Source organism: Erinaceus europaeus, chromosome 5 (assembly GCF_950295315.1).
Source record: "Erinaceus europaeus chromosome 5, mEriEur2.1, whole genome shotgun sequence".
In the NCBI taxonomy this organism is placed as follows: domain Eukaryota; kingdom Metazoa; phylum Chordata; class Mammalia; order Eulipotyphla; family Erinaceidae; genus Erinaceus; species Erinaceus europaeus.
The window spans coordinates 40,972,845-40,994,136 of NC_080166.1; the positions used below are offsets into that span (position 1 = coordinate 40,972,845).

At 39.9% G+C, this 21,292-nt stretch overlaps 1 protein-coding gene across 4 annotated transcripts in view; it reads right to left on the reverse strand.

Moving 5' to 3' along the window:
• MCCC2 (methylcrotonyl-CoA carboxylase subunit 2) overlaps nt 1-21,292 on the reverse strand; it is a 94,350-nt gene that overhangs the window by 61,105 nt on the left and 11,953 nt on the right. For all 4 annotated transcript variants that reach the window (XM_060191236.1, XM_060191234.1, XM_060191233.1 and 1 more), the window contains exons 4-6: nt 19,767-19,868; nt 14,438-14,565; nt 7,971-8,083 (exon numbers count right to left, since the gene is read on the reverse strand). In XM_060191236.1, the coding sequence (XP_060047219.1) occupies nt 7,971-8,083; nt 14,438-14,565; nt 19,767-19,868 (343 nt within the window). The remainder of the gene's footprint in view (nt 1-7,970; nt 8,084-14,437; nt 14,566-19,766; nt 19,869-21,292) is intronic.

The window sequence follows — 21,292 nt, forward strand, 5'->3', positions numbered from 1 at the left end:
ACCTAAGGAATCCAGCAAGAAGCTTTTGGAAATCATCAGGCAATACAGTAAGGTGTCAGGCTACAAAATTAACATACAAAAGTCAATGGCATTCTTCTATGCAAACACTAAGTTAGAAGAAGATGAAATCTAGAAACCAATTCCTTTTACTACAGCAACAAAACCAATAAAATATCTAGGAATAAACCTAACCAAAGAAGTGAAAGACTTGTATACTGAAAATTATAAGTCACCACTCAAGGAAACAAGAAAAGAAGTAGAAAGATATTCCATGTTCATAGGTTGGAAGACTTAACATCATTAAAGTGAATATACTACCCAGAGCCATCTACAAATTTAATGCTATCCCAAACACATTTCTTAGGAGAATAGAACAAATGCTACAAATGTTTATCTGGAACCGCAAAAGACCTAGAATTGTCAAAACAATCTTGAGAAGAAAGAACTGGAGGGATCACACTCCCAGATCTCACATTGTTTTATAGGCCGATTGTCCTCAAAACTGCTTGGTACTGCAACATGAATAGACACACTGACTAGTGGAATAGAATTGAGATCCCAGAAGTAAGCTCCCACACCTATGATCACCTAATCTTTTACAAAGGTGCCAAGACTATTAAATGGGGAAAGCAGAGTCTCTTCAACAAATGGTGTTGGAAAAAATGGGTTGAAACATGCAGAAGAATGAAAGTGAACCACTATATTTCACCAAACACAAAAGTAAATTCCAAGTGGATCAAGAACTTGGATGTTAGACCAGAAACTTAGATACTTAAATCAGAAACTTTGAGGAAGATATTGGCAGACCTCTTTTAAAGATATCTTCAATGAAGCAAATCCAATTACAAAGAAGACTAAAGCAAGCATAAACCTATGGGACTACATCAAATTAGAAAGCTTCTGCACAGCAACAGAAACCAATATCCAAACAAAGAGATGCCTCACAGAATGGGAGAAGACCTTTACATGCCATACATCAGACAAGAGGCTAATAACCAAAATATATAAAGAGCCTGCTAAACTCAACAACAAGAAAACAAATAACCCTGCCCCAAAATGGGGAGAGGACATGGACAGAGTATTTAACAAAAAATAGATCCAAAAGGCCAAGAAACACAAGAAAAAATGCTCCAAGCATTTCTTTGATTGTTAGAGAAATGCAAATAAAGACAACAGTGAGATACCACTTCACTCCTATGAGAATGTCACACATCAGAAAAGGTTAACAGCAGCAAATGCTGGAGAGGTTGTGGGGTCAAAGGAACCCTCCTGCACTGCTGATGACAATGTAAATTGGTCCAACCTCTGTGGAGAACAGTTTGGAGAACTCTCAGAAGGCTAGAAATGGACCTACCCTATGATCCTGGAATTCCTCTCCTGGGGATATATCCTAACGAACCCAACACACCCATCCAAAAAGGTTTGTGTATACCTATGTTCATAGCAACACAAGTTTTAATAGCCAAAACCTGGAAGCAACCCAGGTGTCCAACAACAGATGAGTGGCTGAGCAAGTTGTGGTATATATACACAATGGAATACTACTCAGCTATTAAAAATGGTGACTTCACCATTTTCAGCCAATCTTGGATAGACCTTGAAAATTTCATGTTAAGTGAAATAAGTCAGAAACAGAAGGATGAATATGGGATGATCTCACTCTCAGGCAGAAGTTGAAAAACAAGATCAGTAAAGAAAACACAAGTAGAAACTGAACTGGAATTGTTGTATTGCACCAAAGCAAAAGACTCGGGGGAGGGGGGGAGGTAGGTAGAGAATACAGGTCCAAAAAGGATGACAGAGGACCTAGTGGGGGTTGTATTGTTATATGGAAAACTGGGAAATGTTATACATGTACAAACTATTGTATTTATTGTCAAATGTAAAACACTAATTCCAATAAAGAAATTTAAAAAAGAAAAAAGTTTTCCCACCTGCAAAGGAGAAAGCTTTGCAAATGGTGAAACAGAGCTGCTGGTGTCTGTCTCTCTCCTTCTCTATCTCTCTGTGTCCTCTCAATTTCTGGCTGTCTATCCAATGAATAAAGATAATAAAACAAATATTTAAAAAGAAAGAAAGAAAAAGAGTTTTGGCATAGATAGAGGCAGGAAGGGAAATCAAAATACCAGAGCTTCTTTCAAAGCAGTGAGAGCTGGGCTCAAACCTGGGTCACCCACATAGCAAATCAACACACTAAGTAAGCTATTTCACCAGCTAGCAGTCTGCGGCAGGGGTGGGGGGAATCAATAAATGTCATTACCTTTTAGATCTTGCTTGAATAAATAAAGGCTGGTTCAATGAACCAAAAACAAATTACATACTGTAGGTCTGCAGCCTGCCCTAGGGAGAGGGTATCTGAGAGAAAATCAAGAAGTTTTATGCATGATTCTAAGAGCTGTCTGAACTCTAGACCTCAATTTTTCTCCTGAAAAATTGCAAGTGACTAGCCAGTTCAAAGGTACACTCTGATAAATGTAATATAATCTGGAGTGGGGGCAGTTTCCATTGCATGATGGAAAACGTTGTTAAAAATTGAGTTGAGGGAGCCGGGTGGTAGCGCGGTAGTTTAAGCGCAGGTGGCACAAAGCGCAGGGACTGACGTAAGAATCCTGGTTCAAGCCCCCGGCCTGCAGGGGAGTCGCTTCACAAGCAGTGAAGCAGGTCTGCAGATGTCTATCTTTCTCTCCCTCTCTATGTCTTCTGAGACATAGTTACTGAGAAGTCAACTAATGGTCAACAAACATATTTTGTTTGTTGTACGTATTATCCACTGTATTCCTCCTATAAGGAAGGGAGGGAAGAGAACGGGGGAAAGAAGGAAGAAAAATCATTAAAATTTTTCCATTTAGAAAAAAAAATTCAGTTCACTATCAGCACTCATTTAATTTTACATAAATACACACTTTTAGGCTGAAGGAAATCTTGCTGGGCTAGTCTGAGGGTGTTTCTTCCCAGGCACATGCTCTCCGGGTTGGAGAGAATTCAACCGGAGCCAACTACGCAGGAGAGGAACCAGGAACTCTTGTGGCTGAGCGGGAATGCAATCCAATGTTTATTGAATCTGCATTTATACTTTCCAGGAAGGAAGAGGCAGGGTTGAAAAAAGTAAGTGACGGGAGTTGGGCTGTAGCACAGCGGGTTAAGCGCAGGTGGAGCAAAGCACAAGGACCAGCATAAGGATCCCGGTTAGAACCCCGGCTCCCCACCTGCAGGGGAGTCGCTTCACAGGCGGTGGTGAAGCAGGTCTGCAGGTGTCTATCTTTCTCTCCTCCTCTCTGTCTTCCCCTCCTCTCTCCATTTCTCTCTGTCCTATCCAACAACGACAACAACAATAATAACTACAACAATAAAACAACAAGGGCAACAAAAGGGAATAAATAAATAAAATATTAAAAATAAATAAATAAATAAATATTTTTTTTAAAAAAGTAAGTGACTAGGTGAGGGGGCAGAGTGGAAAAAGAGTGCGCACCAGTGGGGATTAAACCAATGCCCTGCAGGCAGGGCGGGTCTCAGACCAAACAATGATTATGTAAATAAACCACAGTGTTAAGCAATGCAGGGGAACAGAAGCAGAATTAGCCAAAGGAGAAATGATAACCAACAAAATCTTACTGATTTTCCATGTGAAAATAAAATACAAAAACTCTTCTTTGACATCTAACCATAAGTTGGGGGGCGGAGAAATATATACCTTAAAGCAATAGCACACAATAGTTTGCAGTGAGTCAATAAATGTAGGAAGCAAATAGAAAGACCTTAAAAAAAAGACACCATAGGTCCAGGAGGTGGCACAGTGGATAAAGCATTTGATTCTAAAAAAAGACACCATAAAGTGTCATAAATCAAATAGCTTTAAAGTGTCATAAATAGCTTTAAAGTGTCATAAATAGCTTTAAAGTGTCATAAATCAAATAGCTTTAAAGTGTCATAAATCAAATAGCTTTAAAGTGTCATAAATCATAAATCAAATAGCTTCTACTTAGACCTAGACACCTTCCTCACCTACTTCCTATTTCACTTCCCTCAATCACTGCAAAGCTAACCTTGTCAGACAAAGTAAGGACTACAAAAGCTGAGCAAGGGCTAGAGACTAGCATACTTTAATGATGACTCTTTGGTCACCATCAGGTCACCCCATTACCTCACGCCCTAGTCAAGGAGTCCTGAGATTCCCACACAGACATGATGGGCCTAGACTTCTAACAGATCCCTCTCTCCACTATCATTGGTCATCTCCATCAGGAACAACATCGTGGACCCCTTTGTAGGCCCCTATAAGATCTTGCCCTCAATGTGAATCAACAATGGTAGGAATGTTCCATTCTCCAAAGGGAGCTAGCTGGGCAACATACTCTACCACTCGAGGAAGATGGGTCCTGAAATTAGTGCAGCCTAGAATGTTGCTAGCCATGACCACAGAATGCAAGCTCAGACCTACAGGTATGCAGAGGCTACATAGGCTCCTGTGCTGAATATGGGCCCCAAATGAAACCTATGGCATTTACAGTTAACAATATTTATTTATTTATAAAAACTTTTCCCATATTTGAGAGCTACTCTCTTCCTTGATCCAGCTTTCTAGTCCTCTTCCCAACTATGACACCATCTCCCCAGACAATACCTTGGGTCCACCTGAATGTTAGCTGTAAAACTCAGGCAAAAACTAGTAAAACCATGTGCCTCTTGGGATATACCTAAAATAGACCTACTAGCTTCTTCCAAAAGATACCCCCAAATCTTCATCCACAATAGTCTTGTCTTTAGGTTCATAATTAGTCAACAATTTGTTCTGCTTTGTATCTTAACTCTTTTTCAGCCATGGTTCCAGATGTTACCATGTAAGCCTGACTTCCCTGGGCAGACAACCCCATCAATGTGTCCTGGAATCCCACCTCTCCAGAGCCCTGCCCCATTAGGGAAAGAGAAAGACAGGCTGGGAGTAAGGACTGACCTGTCAACGCCCATGTACAGCAGGGAAGCAACTACAGAAGCCAGACCTTCCACCTTCTGCACCTCATAATGACCCTGGGTTCATTACTCCCAGAGAGATAAAGAATAGGAAAGCTTTCAAGGGAGGAGATGAGATCCAAAGTTCTGGTGGTGGGAACTGTTTGGAACTGTACCCTTTTTACCCTATGGTCTTGTCAATATTTCCATTTTATAAATAAAAATATATATATCAATATAAAAAAAACCTCTTCTTTGAGTTATTTCTAAACAGAACTATCTCCAATCCTAGTGGAACAGAAATTTGCATGGTGATCAGTATTTGATAATAATCATCAGTATGTAATAATAATAATAATGCAATCTGTGAATTATCTTGGAGTAAACATTATAACTACAATATGTTGACAAATATTCTCTGGACACCTAAGCTGAATATGGGACCCAGATCACATCAAATCGATGGGGTTTACAGTCAACAATATTTACACAACTTTCCCATACTTGGGAGCTACTCTCTTCCATGATACAGCTTTCTGATTCTTTTTCCAGCCATGACATCATCTCCCCAGACAATAACTTGGATCCACCCGCATATCAGATTTCAGGCTTGTGGGAAAAAAACTAGTATAGCCACAGGCCCTTTGGAATATAACTAAAATAGGCCTACTAGCTATCTACAAAACTGAGACCCTCCAACTCTTCATCTGCACTATTCAGCCTTTAGGTTCATGATTATGATTAGACAACAACTCGTTTGGCTTTATGTATTAAGTCTCTTTTCAGCCACCAGGTTCCAGATGTTAGCAGGATGCCAACCAGACTTCCCTGGACAGACAACCCCACTAATGTGTCCTGGAGCCCCGCTTCCCCAGGACCCCACCCCACTAGGGAATGAGAGAGGCAGGCTGGGAGTATAGATCGACCTATCAATGCCCATGTTCAGCAGGGAAACAATTACAGAAGCCAGACCTTCCACCTTCTGCATCCCACAATGACCTTGGGTCCATAATCCCAGAGGGTTAAAGGATAGGAAAGTTATCAAGGGAGGGGATGGGATATGGAGTTCTGGTGGTGGGAACTGGGAATTGTGTGGAGTTGTACCCCTCTTACCCTATGGTTTTGTCAGTGTTTCCTTTTTATAAATAAAATTAAAGAAAAAAAGAGGGGTATAACTCCACACAATTCCCACCATCAGAACTCCCTATCCCATCCCTTCCCCTGACAGATTTCCTATTCTTTATCCCTCTGGGAGTATGGACCCAAGGTCATTGTGGGGTATAGACGGTGGAAGATCTGGCTTCTGTAATTGTTTCCCTGATGAACATGGGCATTGGCAGGTCGATCCATATCCCCAGCCTGCCTCTCTTTCCCTAGTGGGGCGGGATTCTGGGGAATCAGAGCTCTAGGACACATTGGTAGAGTTGTCTGTCCAAGGAAGTCTGGTTGGCCCCTCTTATCCTATGGTTTTGTCAATGTTTCCTTTTTATAAATATAAATAAATAAATAATATTCTCTTGTCAAAAGGTATACAGGTTACAAAAGAGAAAATACAGTACTGTACTATACTGTATTTATAGTATTATAGTATTAGTTTTTGTGCTTTTTTTGACACCAGGGTTATCACTGGAACTCACTGCCTGCACAGCTCCACAGTTCCTGGCAGCCATTTTTTAACAGAGGGTGAAAGACAGAGCGAGAGAGAGAGGAGAGGTGACTACAACACTACTCCACCACTGTTCACAATGTCTACGCCCTGCAGGTAGGGAGTAAGGGCTTGAACCCAAGTCTTCATACATGGTAAGGCATACATTCTACAAGGTGAGCCACAATCTGACCTCCTTGGATATCATAAGCTTACCTCATCTCTTTAAAAAGATTATTTATCAGCCAGTACTTTCTTCATTGTCTCATATTACACAAAACACTATAGACATTATAATTTATAAGTAGTTCAAACTTGCAAACAAAAAGAAGATGTAAACTATCTCTGAGACACTGTGCGAACTATGGTGTTATCATTGGAGGGTGCGGACACAGAACTGGGGTGGTGGGTGCTCTCTGGAATTATACCCTACAATCTTACAATCTTATAAACCACTACTAATCACAAATAAGAATATAACTTGACCAAAAAGAAATGTTCAATCACCACAAGCCCTCTCCTGGTCCTCTCCAGGACCTTGCCCTCACTATAAAGTAGCAATAGTAGGGACAGCCCCACTCTCCAAAGAAGGCTGGGTCATCCTGCTCTGCCACTCAAGGAAGACTGGTCCTGAAATGAGTGCAGCCTAGAATGTTGCCAGCTGTGACTATGGTCTGTGAGCTCAGACTCTACAGGCTCCAGTACTAAATATAAATAGATATGGGTCCCAGGTTAGATCATTGTGGTAAAAAGTAAATTATATTTATATATTTTCTTCAAATTTGTAAGCAACTCTCTGCCCTAATCCTGCTTTCTAGTTCTACTCTCAACTCTGACATTACCTTCCCAAACAATTTTTCTAGTCCACCCTAATGTTAGCTATCAAGTTCAAGCAAAGATTACTAAGACATAGGCTCTTAGGAACATACCTAAAATAGACTTCCTAGCTTCTATCCACCCTAAGAACCTTATTCTCATCTGCTCTATTCCTACTTTATGATTCCTGTTTATTAAACATCTTGTTATAATTTTTATTAAGTGATTTAATAATGATTGACAAGATTGTGGTATAAGAGGGGTACAATTCCATACAATTTCCACCACTAGAGTTCCATATCCCCTCCCCTCCATTGGAAGTTTCCCTATTTTCTGTCTCTATTCAATAAAATAAAAATTAAATATTTTAAATAATAAATAAATAAAACAATTTTATAATATCATAAAGCTTTTCCTATGAATAGCAGGAAGATGTGCTTCAAACTAACCTTAAATATTTTCTATGGAAAAAGACTAAATTCTGTTAAATCGTCTCAGAAATTCAAGTTCACAAAGACATTGGAAATAAAAGCAACACAACCCACTAATGGAAAATTACCTGGGTAATATTTTTAGAAGACATAACTGCCTGATTATAAAATATGCGACCAAAGTGATCTCGATCTGGAAACACATCTGCTTGTCGAGGTAAGTTTGCACCTCCTGAATCAACTGCAGACAAAAGAAATGACAGAAGTAAGTACATCTGCAAGAACAAAATAGGCTGCACGCAGCAAGATTTGCAAAAATGACAGTGTCAGTTTTTAATCACAAACAAGCACAAAATCTTGTCCTGTCTTTCTGTACTATTCTGCAGTGTCTTTCTCCAATCTGCTACTGAAGTCAAGAGGATTCAGATTCTCTACAGAGCCATTAGACCCATTCTCTTAACCCTATACAAAATCCATTTGAAATGTTTACAACAGGACTCAGGTAGTGATGCTGGGGATGTTGGGGGTAGAGGGGGCAAAAGAATCAGAGCATTACTCTGATACATGCAATACTGAGAGTTAAACTTGAGAACTTGGAAGCTTTCAAATCTATTGTTCTAGCCACTGAAATACTTGACTTCTTAAAACAATTAATTAGGTCAAGAGATAACTCACCAGGTAAGGCGCAAGCCTTTCAATGCATATGGCCCAGGTTCAAACCGAGCACCACATACGAGAGTGCCACAACACTGGGAGAAGATCTGGTGCTGTGGTCTCACTGTCTCAGCTGTTGGTGGTGTGAGGATCAAACCTGCAACCTTTTGCATGGAAGTCCTGTTTGCTATTACTGAGCAAGCTCTCTGAGCCACCAACACTACCACTCATTTTTCAAAGAATACCTTCTTTAGGAAAGCTTCCTAAAGTCCTTTACTGGAAGCAAGCTTGCACCTCTCATGATTTTTTTTTTTTAAATAACTCTCATGATTCTTGAGTTTTACCTTCTACTGACACTTGACCCTCTATTTAGATATACAGATATGTAATGACTGGTTTCCCTCATTTGAGTCTAGACTATTTGAGATCAGACTCAGTATCAGATTGTTAATGTCATCACACATTTTCCCAAAAAGTTATTAATTATAAGAAAGAATGAATCTGGGGCTGGGTGATAGCCTGTCTGGTTGAGCACACATGTTACAAAGCACAGGGACCCAGGTTCAAGCCTCCAATCCCCACCTGCAGGAGGAAGGTTTCACCACTGGTGAAGCAGTGCTGCAGGTGTGTCTCTTCTCTTTGCATTTCTTATCTCCCACTCCCATATCAGTTTCTCTGTCTCTATCTAATTAAAAAAATAAATAAATTTCCCCCACCACAACAGGATTATCACTGGGGCTTAGTGAAAGCACATAAATATATACTGCTCCTAACAGCCTCATTTTCCTTTTTTTTTTTTTTCTTTATTTGACAGGACAGAAATATACATTGTGATGCAGATTTTGGATTAGTATCATATGGATTCTGTAGATAACTTTTGTCTTGTTTTAAAAGAGGGAAAGGTTGGGGGAGTCGGGCGGTAGCACAGCGGGTTAGCAAAGTGCAAGGACCAGCATAAGGATCCTGGTTCGAGCCCCCGGCTTCCCACCTGCAGGGGAGTCACTTCACAGGTGGTGAAGCAGGTCTGCAGGTGTCTTTCTCTCCCCCTCTGTCTTCCCCTCCTCTCTCCATTTCTCTCTGTCCTATCCAACAATGAAGACAGACAACAATAATAACTACAACAATAAAACAAGGGCAACAAAAATGGAATAAATATTTTTTTTTAATTTTAAAAAAATAAATTAAAACGGGGAAAGATACCTTTTAAACTGTTTAAGAAATGATTTTTAAGGATTTTAAAAAAATTTTTATTCATTTTCCATTTTTGTTGCCCTTGTTGTTTTCACTGTTGTAGTTATTATTGTTGTTGTTGTTGATGTCATCATTGTAGGATAGGACAGAGAGAAATGGAGAGAGGAAGGGGAGCCAGAGTGGGGGAGAGAAAGACAGACACCTGCAGACCTGCTTCACCACTTGTGAAGCAACTTCCCTGCAGGTGGGGAGCCGGGGGCTTGAACTGGGATCCTTACGCCAGTCCTTGTGCTTTGTGCCACCTGCGCTTAACCACTGTGCTACTGCCTGACTCCCAGGATTTTTTTTTTATTCCCTTTGTTGCCCTTGTTGTTTTCCTTGCTATTGATGTCATCATTGTAGGATAGGACAGAGAGAAATGGAGAGAGGAGGGGGAGAGAAAGATAGACCTGCTTCACCACCTGTGAAGCAACTCCCCTGCAGGTGGGGAGCCAGCGGTTCGAACCAGGATCTTTCCTCCAGTCCCTGAGCTTTACGCCACATGCACTTAACCAGCTGTGTTACCACCCAACTCCCTTTTTTTTTTTTAAGTATTTCAGTTAGTCTTGAGGAAAAAGAATGTCCTCAATCTTTTTATTTTTATTTATTTATTTTTTTTGCCACTAGTTTATTGCTGGGACTCTGTCCCTGTTTGACTCCACTCTTTCTTGGTGGCTTTTTTTTCCTTCCACTTTCTTTTTCTTTTGTGATTAATAGTGGGTTACACAATTGTAAAATTACAGGATATAATTCCACACTGCACCCATCTGGTGGCTTTTTTGCTTGCTTGTTTGTTTGTTTGTTTGTTTAATAGAGGATGTAAGAGAGAAAGAGATAGGAGAGACATCTACAGCACTGCTCCACCATTCAAAGAAAGTAAGAAGAAAAAGAAGTTTTTCAGATATGATTGAAGCCTTTACATAACTTCTACTGGACCCTTTGTCCCCTCAGTCCCACCCCAAAGCACTACTGTAAAACTGAGTGTATTAGTCACAACCTAGAGATAGATAGGATTGTCCTATGGATTTGGCTTTTGATAAGTAGCAGCAATACATTTATTCTGCTATTCTTGGAGAGTTAATATCAATCCATGCAATTCTAATTCATTCACCTCTCATAGGGTCATTTAGGTTGTTTTATAACTGCTTTGATGTTTTTTCAATTTCTGCTATAACAAATAACACTACAACAGAGTCCAGTCAGTGATACAACTGATAAAGTACATAAACAACACACAACAAATGGTTTTACCTCTCACACATGCAGAATTTCTGCAGAGTTAAGTATTAGCCTAAAAAAGGAGCTACTCGATACCTTTTATTTTTAAAAATATGTATCCCTAGCATCTGGGAAGACAGCATATTAGTTATGCAAAAAGACTTTAATGCCTGAGGCTCTGAGGTCCCAGATTCAACCTCCAGCACCACCATAAGCCAGAGCTGAGCAGTCTCTCCCTTTTTATCTTTCTCTCTCATTGAAATAGGTAAATAAAATATTTAACTTAGGAACCAAACACACCCATCCAAAAAGATTTGTGTATACCTATGTTCATAGCTGCACAATTTTGTAATATCCAAAACCTGGAAGCAAGTCAAGTGTCCAACTAAGCAAGTTGTGTTCTATATACTCAATGGAATACTACTCAGCTATTAAAAATGGTGATTTCACCAATCTCAGACTATCTTGGATGAAGCTTGAAGAAATTGTGCTAATGAGATAAGTCAGAAACAGAAGGATGAATGAATATGGGATGATCACAAGCAGAAGTTGAAAAACAAGATCAGAAGAAAAACACTAAGCAGAACTTGGACTGGAGTTGGTGTATTACAACAAAATAAAAGACTCTGAGGTGGCTGGGGAGAGAGTTCAAGTCCTGGAACAGGATGGCAAAGGACCTAGTGGAGGTTGTATTGTTGTGTGGAAAACTGGGAAATGTCATGCATGTACAAACTATTGTATTTATTGTTGACTGTAAGACATTAGTCCCCCAATAAAGGAAAAAAATTAAAAAGTATGAAGCAATTCCAGAAGACGGACCTTCCACCTTCTGCACCCCACAATGACCTTGGGTCCATACTCCCAGAGAGTTAAAGAATAGGAAAGCTATCAGGGGAGGGGACGGGATACGGAGTTCTGGTGGTAGGAATTGTGTGGAGTTGTACCCCTCTTATCCTATGGCTTTGTCAATGCTTCCTTTTTATAAATAAAATAATAATATATATATATTTTTAAAAATTTGTTTTTCTTAAGTGAATAATTAGTATAAAACTATCACAAGTGGCCAGGCTCAGCCATAGGACTTGCATGTGCAGTAGGACTTTCATGTGAAGGTTTGATTCTTTACATCACATATGCCATGGTGACACTCTTATTGAATAAATAATTAAATCTGGGGCCAGGCAGTGGCTTGCCTGATTGTGTGCACATGTTACTACTAGCTCAAAGACTGGAGCTCATGGTGCCAGCCCCCATCTGCAAGAGGAAAGCTTCATGAATGGTGGAGCAGTGTTGCAGGTCTCGGGATGTCTCTGTCTCTGTCTCTCTCTCTCTCTCTCTTCCTATTTCTCTTACATCTTTGGTCCATACTCCCAGAGAGAAACTGAAAGGGGACGAGGAGGTAGGAAGTGAGACCTGCAGACCTACTTCACTGCTCATGAAGCTTTCCTCCTGAGGGAGGGGACTAGGGGATTGAAGGGATTGAACCATGGTTACATGTATGCTACCTAGACACCCTAAACACTGATTTCCTCTCATGGGACAGGAAACTGGTAATAGGTATCCCACTGAGTCATTAGGGTGACAGAAAATAAACTCTCTCTTTTTTTTAAGATGTATTAATTAATTAATAAGATAATTAATTAAGAGAGAGAGAAGGAAAGAGAGAAGCAGACCATCGATTTGGCATATGTGATATTGAGGATCAAATTAAGGACAGCATGCTTTCAAGTCCAACACTTTAACCACAGCGCCACCCCCTGGGCCATAAAATAATTGATAAAGCACTTAGTTTAGCACATACTTCAGTGCAATTAAGTAAATGTTAAGCAAAATTAGCAATTTTATGCCCATTTCAACCTCCTACAAGTATTAATACTTTTTAAACGTTTTTTTCCTATTATCTTTATTTATCGGATAGACAGCCAGAAATTGAGAGGAAAGGCGGTGATAGAGAGGGAGACAGACAGAAAGATACTTGCAGGCCTACTTCACCACTTGCAAAGCTTTCTCCCTGCAGGTGGGGAAATATTAGTACTTTTACTATTATTTAAGCACGATATCCTGTATCTCCAATTCATTAGGTAGGATACAATATAATACTCTGATGCACCCCATCATGTTTGGAAGCACTTACAAACAATGGAGCCTTATTTGCTCTTTTCTGCATGTGAAAATCCAGCCAAGTACATTCACAGAAACAAGAAAGCCTCTACCTCAGTACCTATTCCAATGCCCACATACATACATGAACAATACACGTTGGTATTTAAAACTAGAATCTAAAAAGTACCCATGTAAACTATCTTGCCCTTATGTTCTTTTGGAAAGTTTTAGATTTTAATAAATTTTAATTTCAAACATAAAATTACTTTCATTGAAAATTAAGTTTCGGGAGTCGGGCGGTAGCACAGCGGGTTAAACGCAGGTGGCGCGAAGCTCAAGGACTGGCATAAGGATCCCGGTTTGAGCCCACAGCTCCCCATCTACAGGGGGGTCGATTCACAGGCAGTGAAGCAGGTGTGTAGGTGTCTCTCTTTCTCTCCCCCTCCTCTCTCCATTTCTCTCTGTCCTATCCAACAACAACAACATCAGTAACAACAATAATAACTACAACAGTAAAACAACAAGGGCAACAAAAGGGAATAAATAAAGAAAATTTATTTTAGAAAAAGAAAATTAAGTTTCTTGGGCTGGTGAAATAGCTCACTTAGATAGTATGTTGCTTTGCACAGTGCATGGTACAGGTTCAGGCCCTGCCCTCACTGCACTGGAGATTACTCCAGTCTTTTTCATTCTCACTCTCTGCCTTCTCTGTCTACATCTTAAATTAAAATACATTAATAATTAAACTTTAAATTAAAAAACTAAGTTTTTTTTATATTACATCTGTTCAAATACAAGAATTTAACATAGTACCTGGAAAAGAAGAATCCATAACTACCAGCTATTATTTTTTCATAGTTTAAATCTGATGATTAATAGAAAAACAAAATATACAAAAGAAAGAGCCTACATGTGTGTTGAGAAAAAATGCAAATCAACATGTTATCAGGAATTATTCCTCAGTGATATTATTATGGCTAATTCTTGTTTATTTTTTTTCCCAGTTTTTAGCAAACAACACACATTTCTTTTGAAATTATACTGATAAATTTTTAATATGCACCACTGATAATAGTTTTGGTATTATAATAGTATATTAATTACACATAATTTGTAGCTATTATATATAATACGTACAATGTGTAATTATACATAATATGTAGCTATTATGTATAATATGTAAGTTGTTTTTTTTTTTAATCAAAGCACTGCTCAGCTCTGGCTTACGATGGGGGGGACTGAACCTGTAACTTTGGAGCCTCAAATATGAGAATCTCTTTGCATAACCATTATCCTATCTACACCCACCCGCCCTGAAATTAATTTATTTCTAAACAGTCTTATATTTTACCAGCTGATTATGGTTTATTTCACAACTCCTGTGACTTACCCAAGTAGATACAGGGGAGCCTGTTTTGTATTGCAATTTCTTGTGCCCGTACATGCTTTTTCACGGTCACTGGGTAGTAAGAACCTCCTTTGACAGTGGCATCATTGGCAACAATCATGCATTCTACTCTGGAAGGCAAAAACGTCACTGGGAAGAACATATGAGTGATCTCTTCAAAGTTAGTTGCAATTTAAATTCAAAGATGCAACTATATCTCATTACAAGTTACTTCCATTAAACCAATTAGTATACAGTGTAACTTATTAATAGATCTAATATATACTAAACTTTAATCACAGTTCAAACAAACTTACATACTATAAAATGATCACTTAGCAAGTTTACAAACTCTATTTTTTAAAGAGTCATCAGCTTTATAGAAGTAAGAAAAAACTAAACTAACTCCCTACAACATACTCCATAATGGCCCTCTGAATGAAAAGGCCCTAGTAAAAGACTATCAGGAAAGTAGAAAGAAAAAAAAGAAAAAAAAAAAAGATTCAGGAACAGCTCTCCCAGTAGCACACGGGTAAGGACCTAGATTTGAGCCCCTGGCCATCATGTGAGAGCACCATGTAATAAAAGAGGCTTCACAAGCAGTAAATTGACTTTGTGGTGTCTGTCTCTCTGTCCCTTTCTCCATCTATCTGGAGAAAAAGGAGAGGGGAAACTACCAAAAGGGAAGGAATGATTAAACAGTGATTTATTAGAATATGCATATTAACACCATTCTCACCACCAAAGGTCTGTGTCCGTACTCTTACCCCACCCACTACAGTGAAGCTGAAAATCTACCCTCCCCACCCCAAAGTTTTTTACTTTGGTGCAATACTCCAAATTCAGTCAAACTCTGCTTTGTGGAGCTCAGGTCCCACAAGCTAGGGGGCTACTCTGGCACTCCAGCTTATGGACTATCTCAGCTGAGAACCCCCTGTGTGCCTACCACTCAAATGAGACCCTCTGTGTGTCTGTGTCTGTGTGAGTTTGTAATACTGGCTATTCTATGTGCTTGTGTTAATAAATACTTCAACTTCATCAACAACAACAACAAAAAAAAATTCTGCTTTGTATTTCCCTTTCTGTTCTCCTTTTCTCAACTTCTGTTTAGGAGTGAGATCATCCCATACTCATTTTTCTCCTTCTGAATTATCTCACTTAACTCCTCCTAGCTCCATCCAGGATGGATCAGAGAAGGTGGATTCATTATTCTTAGTAGCTGAGTAGTATTCCACTGTGTATATAGACCACAATTTTCTCAGCCATTCATCTGTTGTTGGGCACCTGGGTTGCTTCCAGGTTTTGGCAATTATGAATTTTGCTGATATGAACATAGGTATACACATGTCTTTTTGGACTGTATGTTTGGCTCTAAAAATCACTATTTGATCAATGAGGGGAGAAACTAATAGATTCAATGTCTCGAGCTTGTTAAAGCATAGACTTGTTGCTTCAACCTAAGCAATTAAGGTTTCAAATTAGTAACCTGATTGAATTTTAACACTGTGCTTAAATTTTTAATGAATTTCTTTTTTTAATATAAAGCATTATTTTTTAAGATATTTATTTATTATTCCCTATTTGTTGCCCTTGTTGTTTTTTATTACTGTAGTTATTATTGTGTTGTTATTGATGTCATCGTTGTTGGCACTCCATGTGGTTCCAGGGCTAAACACAGTAAACTGTACATTCTTCTGGGTGAGCTAGCTCCCAGCCCCAAAATTATTATTTTTTTTTACCAGAGCACCATCAGCTCTGGCTTATAGTGGTGCTGGGACTGAACCCCGATAATGATTTTTTAATCAACCTTATTTATTTAATTGCTACTCTGTGCCAAGTACTGTTCTAAACATACCACATGACTTATTTAATCCTCTCAATTTTTATTAAAAAGGTTTTTATTCTGTTTTGTATATACTTATTTATTGGTTAATGACAGAAAAATTAAGAGAAAGGAAGAAACAGAGAGGGAAGAGAGAGACAGATGTAGCACTATTTCACTATTAGTGAAAGTTCCCCGCTACAAGTGGGGACTGGGGCTTGAACCTAGGTCCTTGCATGTTATGACATGTAAGCTTACCTGGATGCACCACCACCTGGCCCCTCCCACTCGATCTTTACAGCCTTCTATAATAGCTACTATTAATACATTTTATTATAAATCACATTTTACTGACACAAAAGTTGGGTTGCTGAGAGGTCAAGCAATTTGTTAAAAGGTCAAAGCATGGGAGTCGGGTGGTAGCGCAGCAGGTTAAGCACACGTGGCGCAAAGGAAGGACCAGCTCAAGGATCCTAGTTCGAGCCCCTGGCTCCCCACCTGCAAGGTAGTCACTTCACAAGTGGTGAAGCAGGTCTGCAGGTGTCTTATCTTTCTTCCTCCCTCTCTGTCCCCCTCCTGAACCTGAACAATCGTAAATGCAATTCAATGTCCTTTTTAAGTTGACAATTACTAATAAACTGAGAACAAGACACAAAGCAAGACTAAAAACAAACAAAAAAAATGCAGCACAAACAACAATAAAATATTATTACAAGCACAGGGAAGGCGGAAACACATGCTGACTCATTTGAGTGAAGGTATGACTAAAAACAATCTCTGTATTTCTATAACAGAGTAATTTAATTCTGCATCAAGTTTCCTCACTTAAAAAATAAGATCTGTTTTTTTTTAATTATTAAGACCTCAAGAAAAAAAGTCTTTATATAGGGTGAATATTTAGCAAAACTGTCAAGAACTATGGGAGAAAGTTTGTAGGTAAATAAAGAAGGGAAGGATAAAACAGCACTGGTGAAAGGCTACAGTAGAACACACCTAAAAGTGCAGGGGGGGAGTAGGGTGGTAGTGAAGCGGGTTAAGCACAGATGGCACAGATTACACAGAGGACTGGTGTAAGCCTCTCGGTTCAAGCCCCCGGCTGGGGAGTCACTTCTCAAGCAGTGAAGCAAGTCTGCAGGTGTCTTTCGTTCTCTCTCCCTCTCTGTCTTCCCCTCCTCTCTCCATTTCTCTCTATCCTATCCAACAATGATGACATCAATAACAACAATAACTACAACAAGGGCAACAAATAGAGGTAATAAATGAATAGTAAAAAAAAAATTTACGTGCAGGGTGTATGTAGCTGGTAAACACCAGCATGTGAGTCAATGTAATTGTATCAGGTTCAGGTTAAACTATCTGAGATCAAAGCCAAGCACTGGTCTTAGGCAAGGGACTTAGCTCATAAGCTGCTTTCTTTTTTGCAGAAAGGTTGATAACTACACTAGTTCCCATTCTCAATCAATGGCAAGTGTTTACTGAAATGCCTAGGACATCTTCATGGTAAGTGTGAGAACATATGTAAATATATATGATAAATTTAACATCTAGCAGACTAAATTCCTAAAGTCTGCAGTAGTTCTCAAATACTAGCCTTCAAGAATCTGGAGGTGGCCATGGAGGTGGCTTAGGGCATAGAGCTCATTCCTTACATGTGAGGCCTACAGAGGGATTCCAGCACTGCATATGATGGAGTGGTGCACAAGTGGTGAAGCAGGTCTGCAGGTGTCTTATCTTTCTTCCTCCCTCTCTGTCCCCCTCCTGAACCTGAACAATCGTAAATGCAATTCAATGTCAAGCACAGGGAAGGCGGAAACACATGCTGACTCATTTGAGTGAAGGTATGACTAAAAACAATCTCTGTATTTCTATAACAGAGTAATTTAATTCTGCATCAAGTTTCCCCCAGTCCTGGAACCCTTGGATAGGGCCCACTTTCCCGTATGCATCTCCCAATCCAAACCAAATAACATTGCATCTGCCGATTACAACCTAACCAAAGCAACGATTGCTACCTCAACATGCTTTACCTCAGAATGTATCCAGAGACTTCACGTGTGGAATGACAACCCTTCAGCTTCATTACTCGGGTGAGACCTTTCCTTTAATAGTACACTCTAATTTCATCTCAGGTAGTTCACTTTCTAACAAAGTCCCATAACCTAGATATACACCAGTTTCTGTGAGAGAGAGCTTATGTGCACACGTATCCATAAACTATAAAATATATACCTGAAAGCAGGACTACACTAGATTTTGCAGTGAGTACCTCCCTAACACTTCCTCTCCGCTATTCCAAGCTTGGGATCCATGATTGCTCAACAAATTGTTTGGCTTCATATGTTAACTCTCTTTTCAATCACCAGGTTCCAGATGCCACCAGGATGCTGGCTAGGCTTCCCTGGATTGAAGACCCCACCAATGTGTCCTGGAGCTCAGCTTCCCCAGAGTCACACCCTACTAGGGAAAGAGAGAGGCAGACTGGGGGTATGGACCGACCAGTCAACGCCCTTGTTCAGCGGGGAAGCAATTACAGAAGCCAGACCTTCTACCTTCTGCAACCCTCAATGACCCTGGGTCCATGCTCCCAGAGGGATAGAGAATGGGAAAGCTACCATGGGAGGGGGTGGGTTATGGGGATTGGGTGTTGGGAATTGTGTGGAGTTGTACCCCTCCTACCTTATGCTTTTGTTCACTAATCCTTTCTTAAATAAAAAATTTAAAAAAAAAAAAAATCCTGGGCAGGGGTAGATAGCATAATGGTTATGCAAAGAGACTCTCCAGCCAGAGGCTCCAAAGTCCCAAGTTCAATCCCCTGCACCATATATCAGAGCAGAGCAGTGCTCTGATAAAAAAAAAAAAAAAAAAAAAATCCTGCAAATCAAAATTTCCTCAGTAATATGATACTGAAGTTGGAAGGGAGGAAAAGGAGAATGTGGAGGACTTGTTGAAACACTGCAGGGACCAATCTGCATATCATGACTTAGTTCTTGTTGGGAAGATCTGATAACCTACAGCTGTAACAAGTCCCCAGGCAATGCTAATGGTACCTGGGACCAAAGCTGAAGAAATGTGCCTGCTGATCAGGCACCTATCCTAGGTGATCTGTTACATAAGCAAGCCAATAGATAAAGACTTACACTAAGGAGGAATAACTAGACAGAAACCTCAGGATCTTTGCAGGGTTTTTTTTTTATTTCATTTGTTTAATGTGATATGGCATAGAAAACTCGAGAGGGAGGAAAGGGGAGGGGAGAGACAGAGAGGCACTTATAGCACTGCTTCACCACCTGTGAAGCTTTCCCCTTTGTGAGTTTTTTTGTTTTTGTTTGGTTTTTGCCATTTCATTTTCGCTGATGACTCTAATACATGTCTGGGTTGGAAGCCTCAGGCTCAAATCATCCATACAGAATAAAGCTTGTAGGCAAATCTGCCAAGCAGTTAGTGCTGGACAGCCGTGCTTGCTTGGTCTGACTTCTTGAGCCACACTGCTGAGTATAGGAAAATACTCACCCTGACACTCTCCCAATGCCAGTGATAATGCCACCTGCAGGGACCTCCTCATTACCATATAACTGGTAACCAGCAAACTGGGATAATTCCAGAAAAGGCGACCTACAAGGAAAATAAGTTGCTGTTTGAGTTAATGTTAAAAATTTTTTTAAAGCATATCCAAATAGTTATACATGGAAAAGACTTCATCATGAGTCAATGTTTCAAATAAACACACTTCATATAAAAACTACAGGGGCTGGGTGGTGGTGCACCTGATTGAGGTGGGGTCCAGGTTCAAGTCCCCAGGCCCCACCTGCAGGGGGAAAGCTTTGCGAGTGGTGAATAGCACTGTAGGTGTCTCTCTGTCTCTGTCCCTCTCTACCCCTCTCCCCCTTTTCCTCTGAATTTCTGACTGTCTTTATCCAATAAATATAGATAATAAAAAATATGAATAACTTATCTATTGCCCTCTTAAACCCTAAAACAGCATGAACCTCCTACTTCCTCTATAAAGCCCTTATTTCCCCTAGTCCTGGAACCTCTAGGGTGGGCTCACTTTCCTGCATGCTTCTATCAATTCATACCAAATGATATGCATATGCTGATTCCAACCTAATCAATGCAACAAGTACCACCTCAGCATGCTTCACTTCAGACTGTGTCCAGAGATGTCAGGCATGGAATGTCAACCCTTCTGCCTCATTACTCAGGAGAGACTTTTCCTTTCTCGTACGATTCTCCAGTTCTATTTTGGGTAGTTCACTTCCTAAAACAAAGTCCCAAAACCTACATATAGACCTACATACAGGATATAGGGCATATGTACACATGTATCCATAAATTAGGGTAAAATATATACCTGAAAGCAAAAGTGCACAATAGTTTCCAGTGAGTCAATAAATGAAGCAAGCAAGTAGAAAGACCTAAAAAAGATACCATAAAGTTCCTAATGAAATAGTTTCTACTTAGACCTAGATACACTCCTCATCTGCTTCCTATTACACTTCCCTCACTCACTCCAAAGCTAACCTTATCAAAGTAAGGACTGCAAAAGCTGAATAAGGGCAAGAGACTGGCATACTTTAATGATGACTCTTTAGTTAATATCATCTGGAGACCTAGTCAAGGAGTCCTGAGATTCCCACAAAAACATGATGGGCCTAGACACCGAATAGATCCCTCTCTCCACTGTCACTGGTCATCTCCATCAGGAACAACTGGCATACTTCAACAATGACTCTTTAGTCATAATCAGGCCACCCCATCAGTTGGGGCCCTAGTTGGGGAGTCCTGAGTTTCCCAAACAGACATAAGAGACCTAGACCTCAAATAGATCCCTCTCTCCATCATCTCTTGTTGGAGAATGGACCCACTGTCCCAGAAAGTCCAGGCCATTGTTTCCATGAGATCCAAGTGAGCTGACTCCCAACTCTCCCTTCAGGTGAGAGAAGGGCTGGTTCCTCTGGTCTCTGGAATTTAGGCTGGACCCTTGGACATGGGCACCTTTCTACACATGCCACCACCATCCCCTTTCCTTCTTTAAT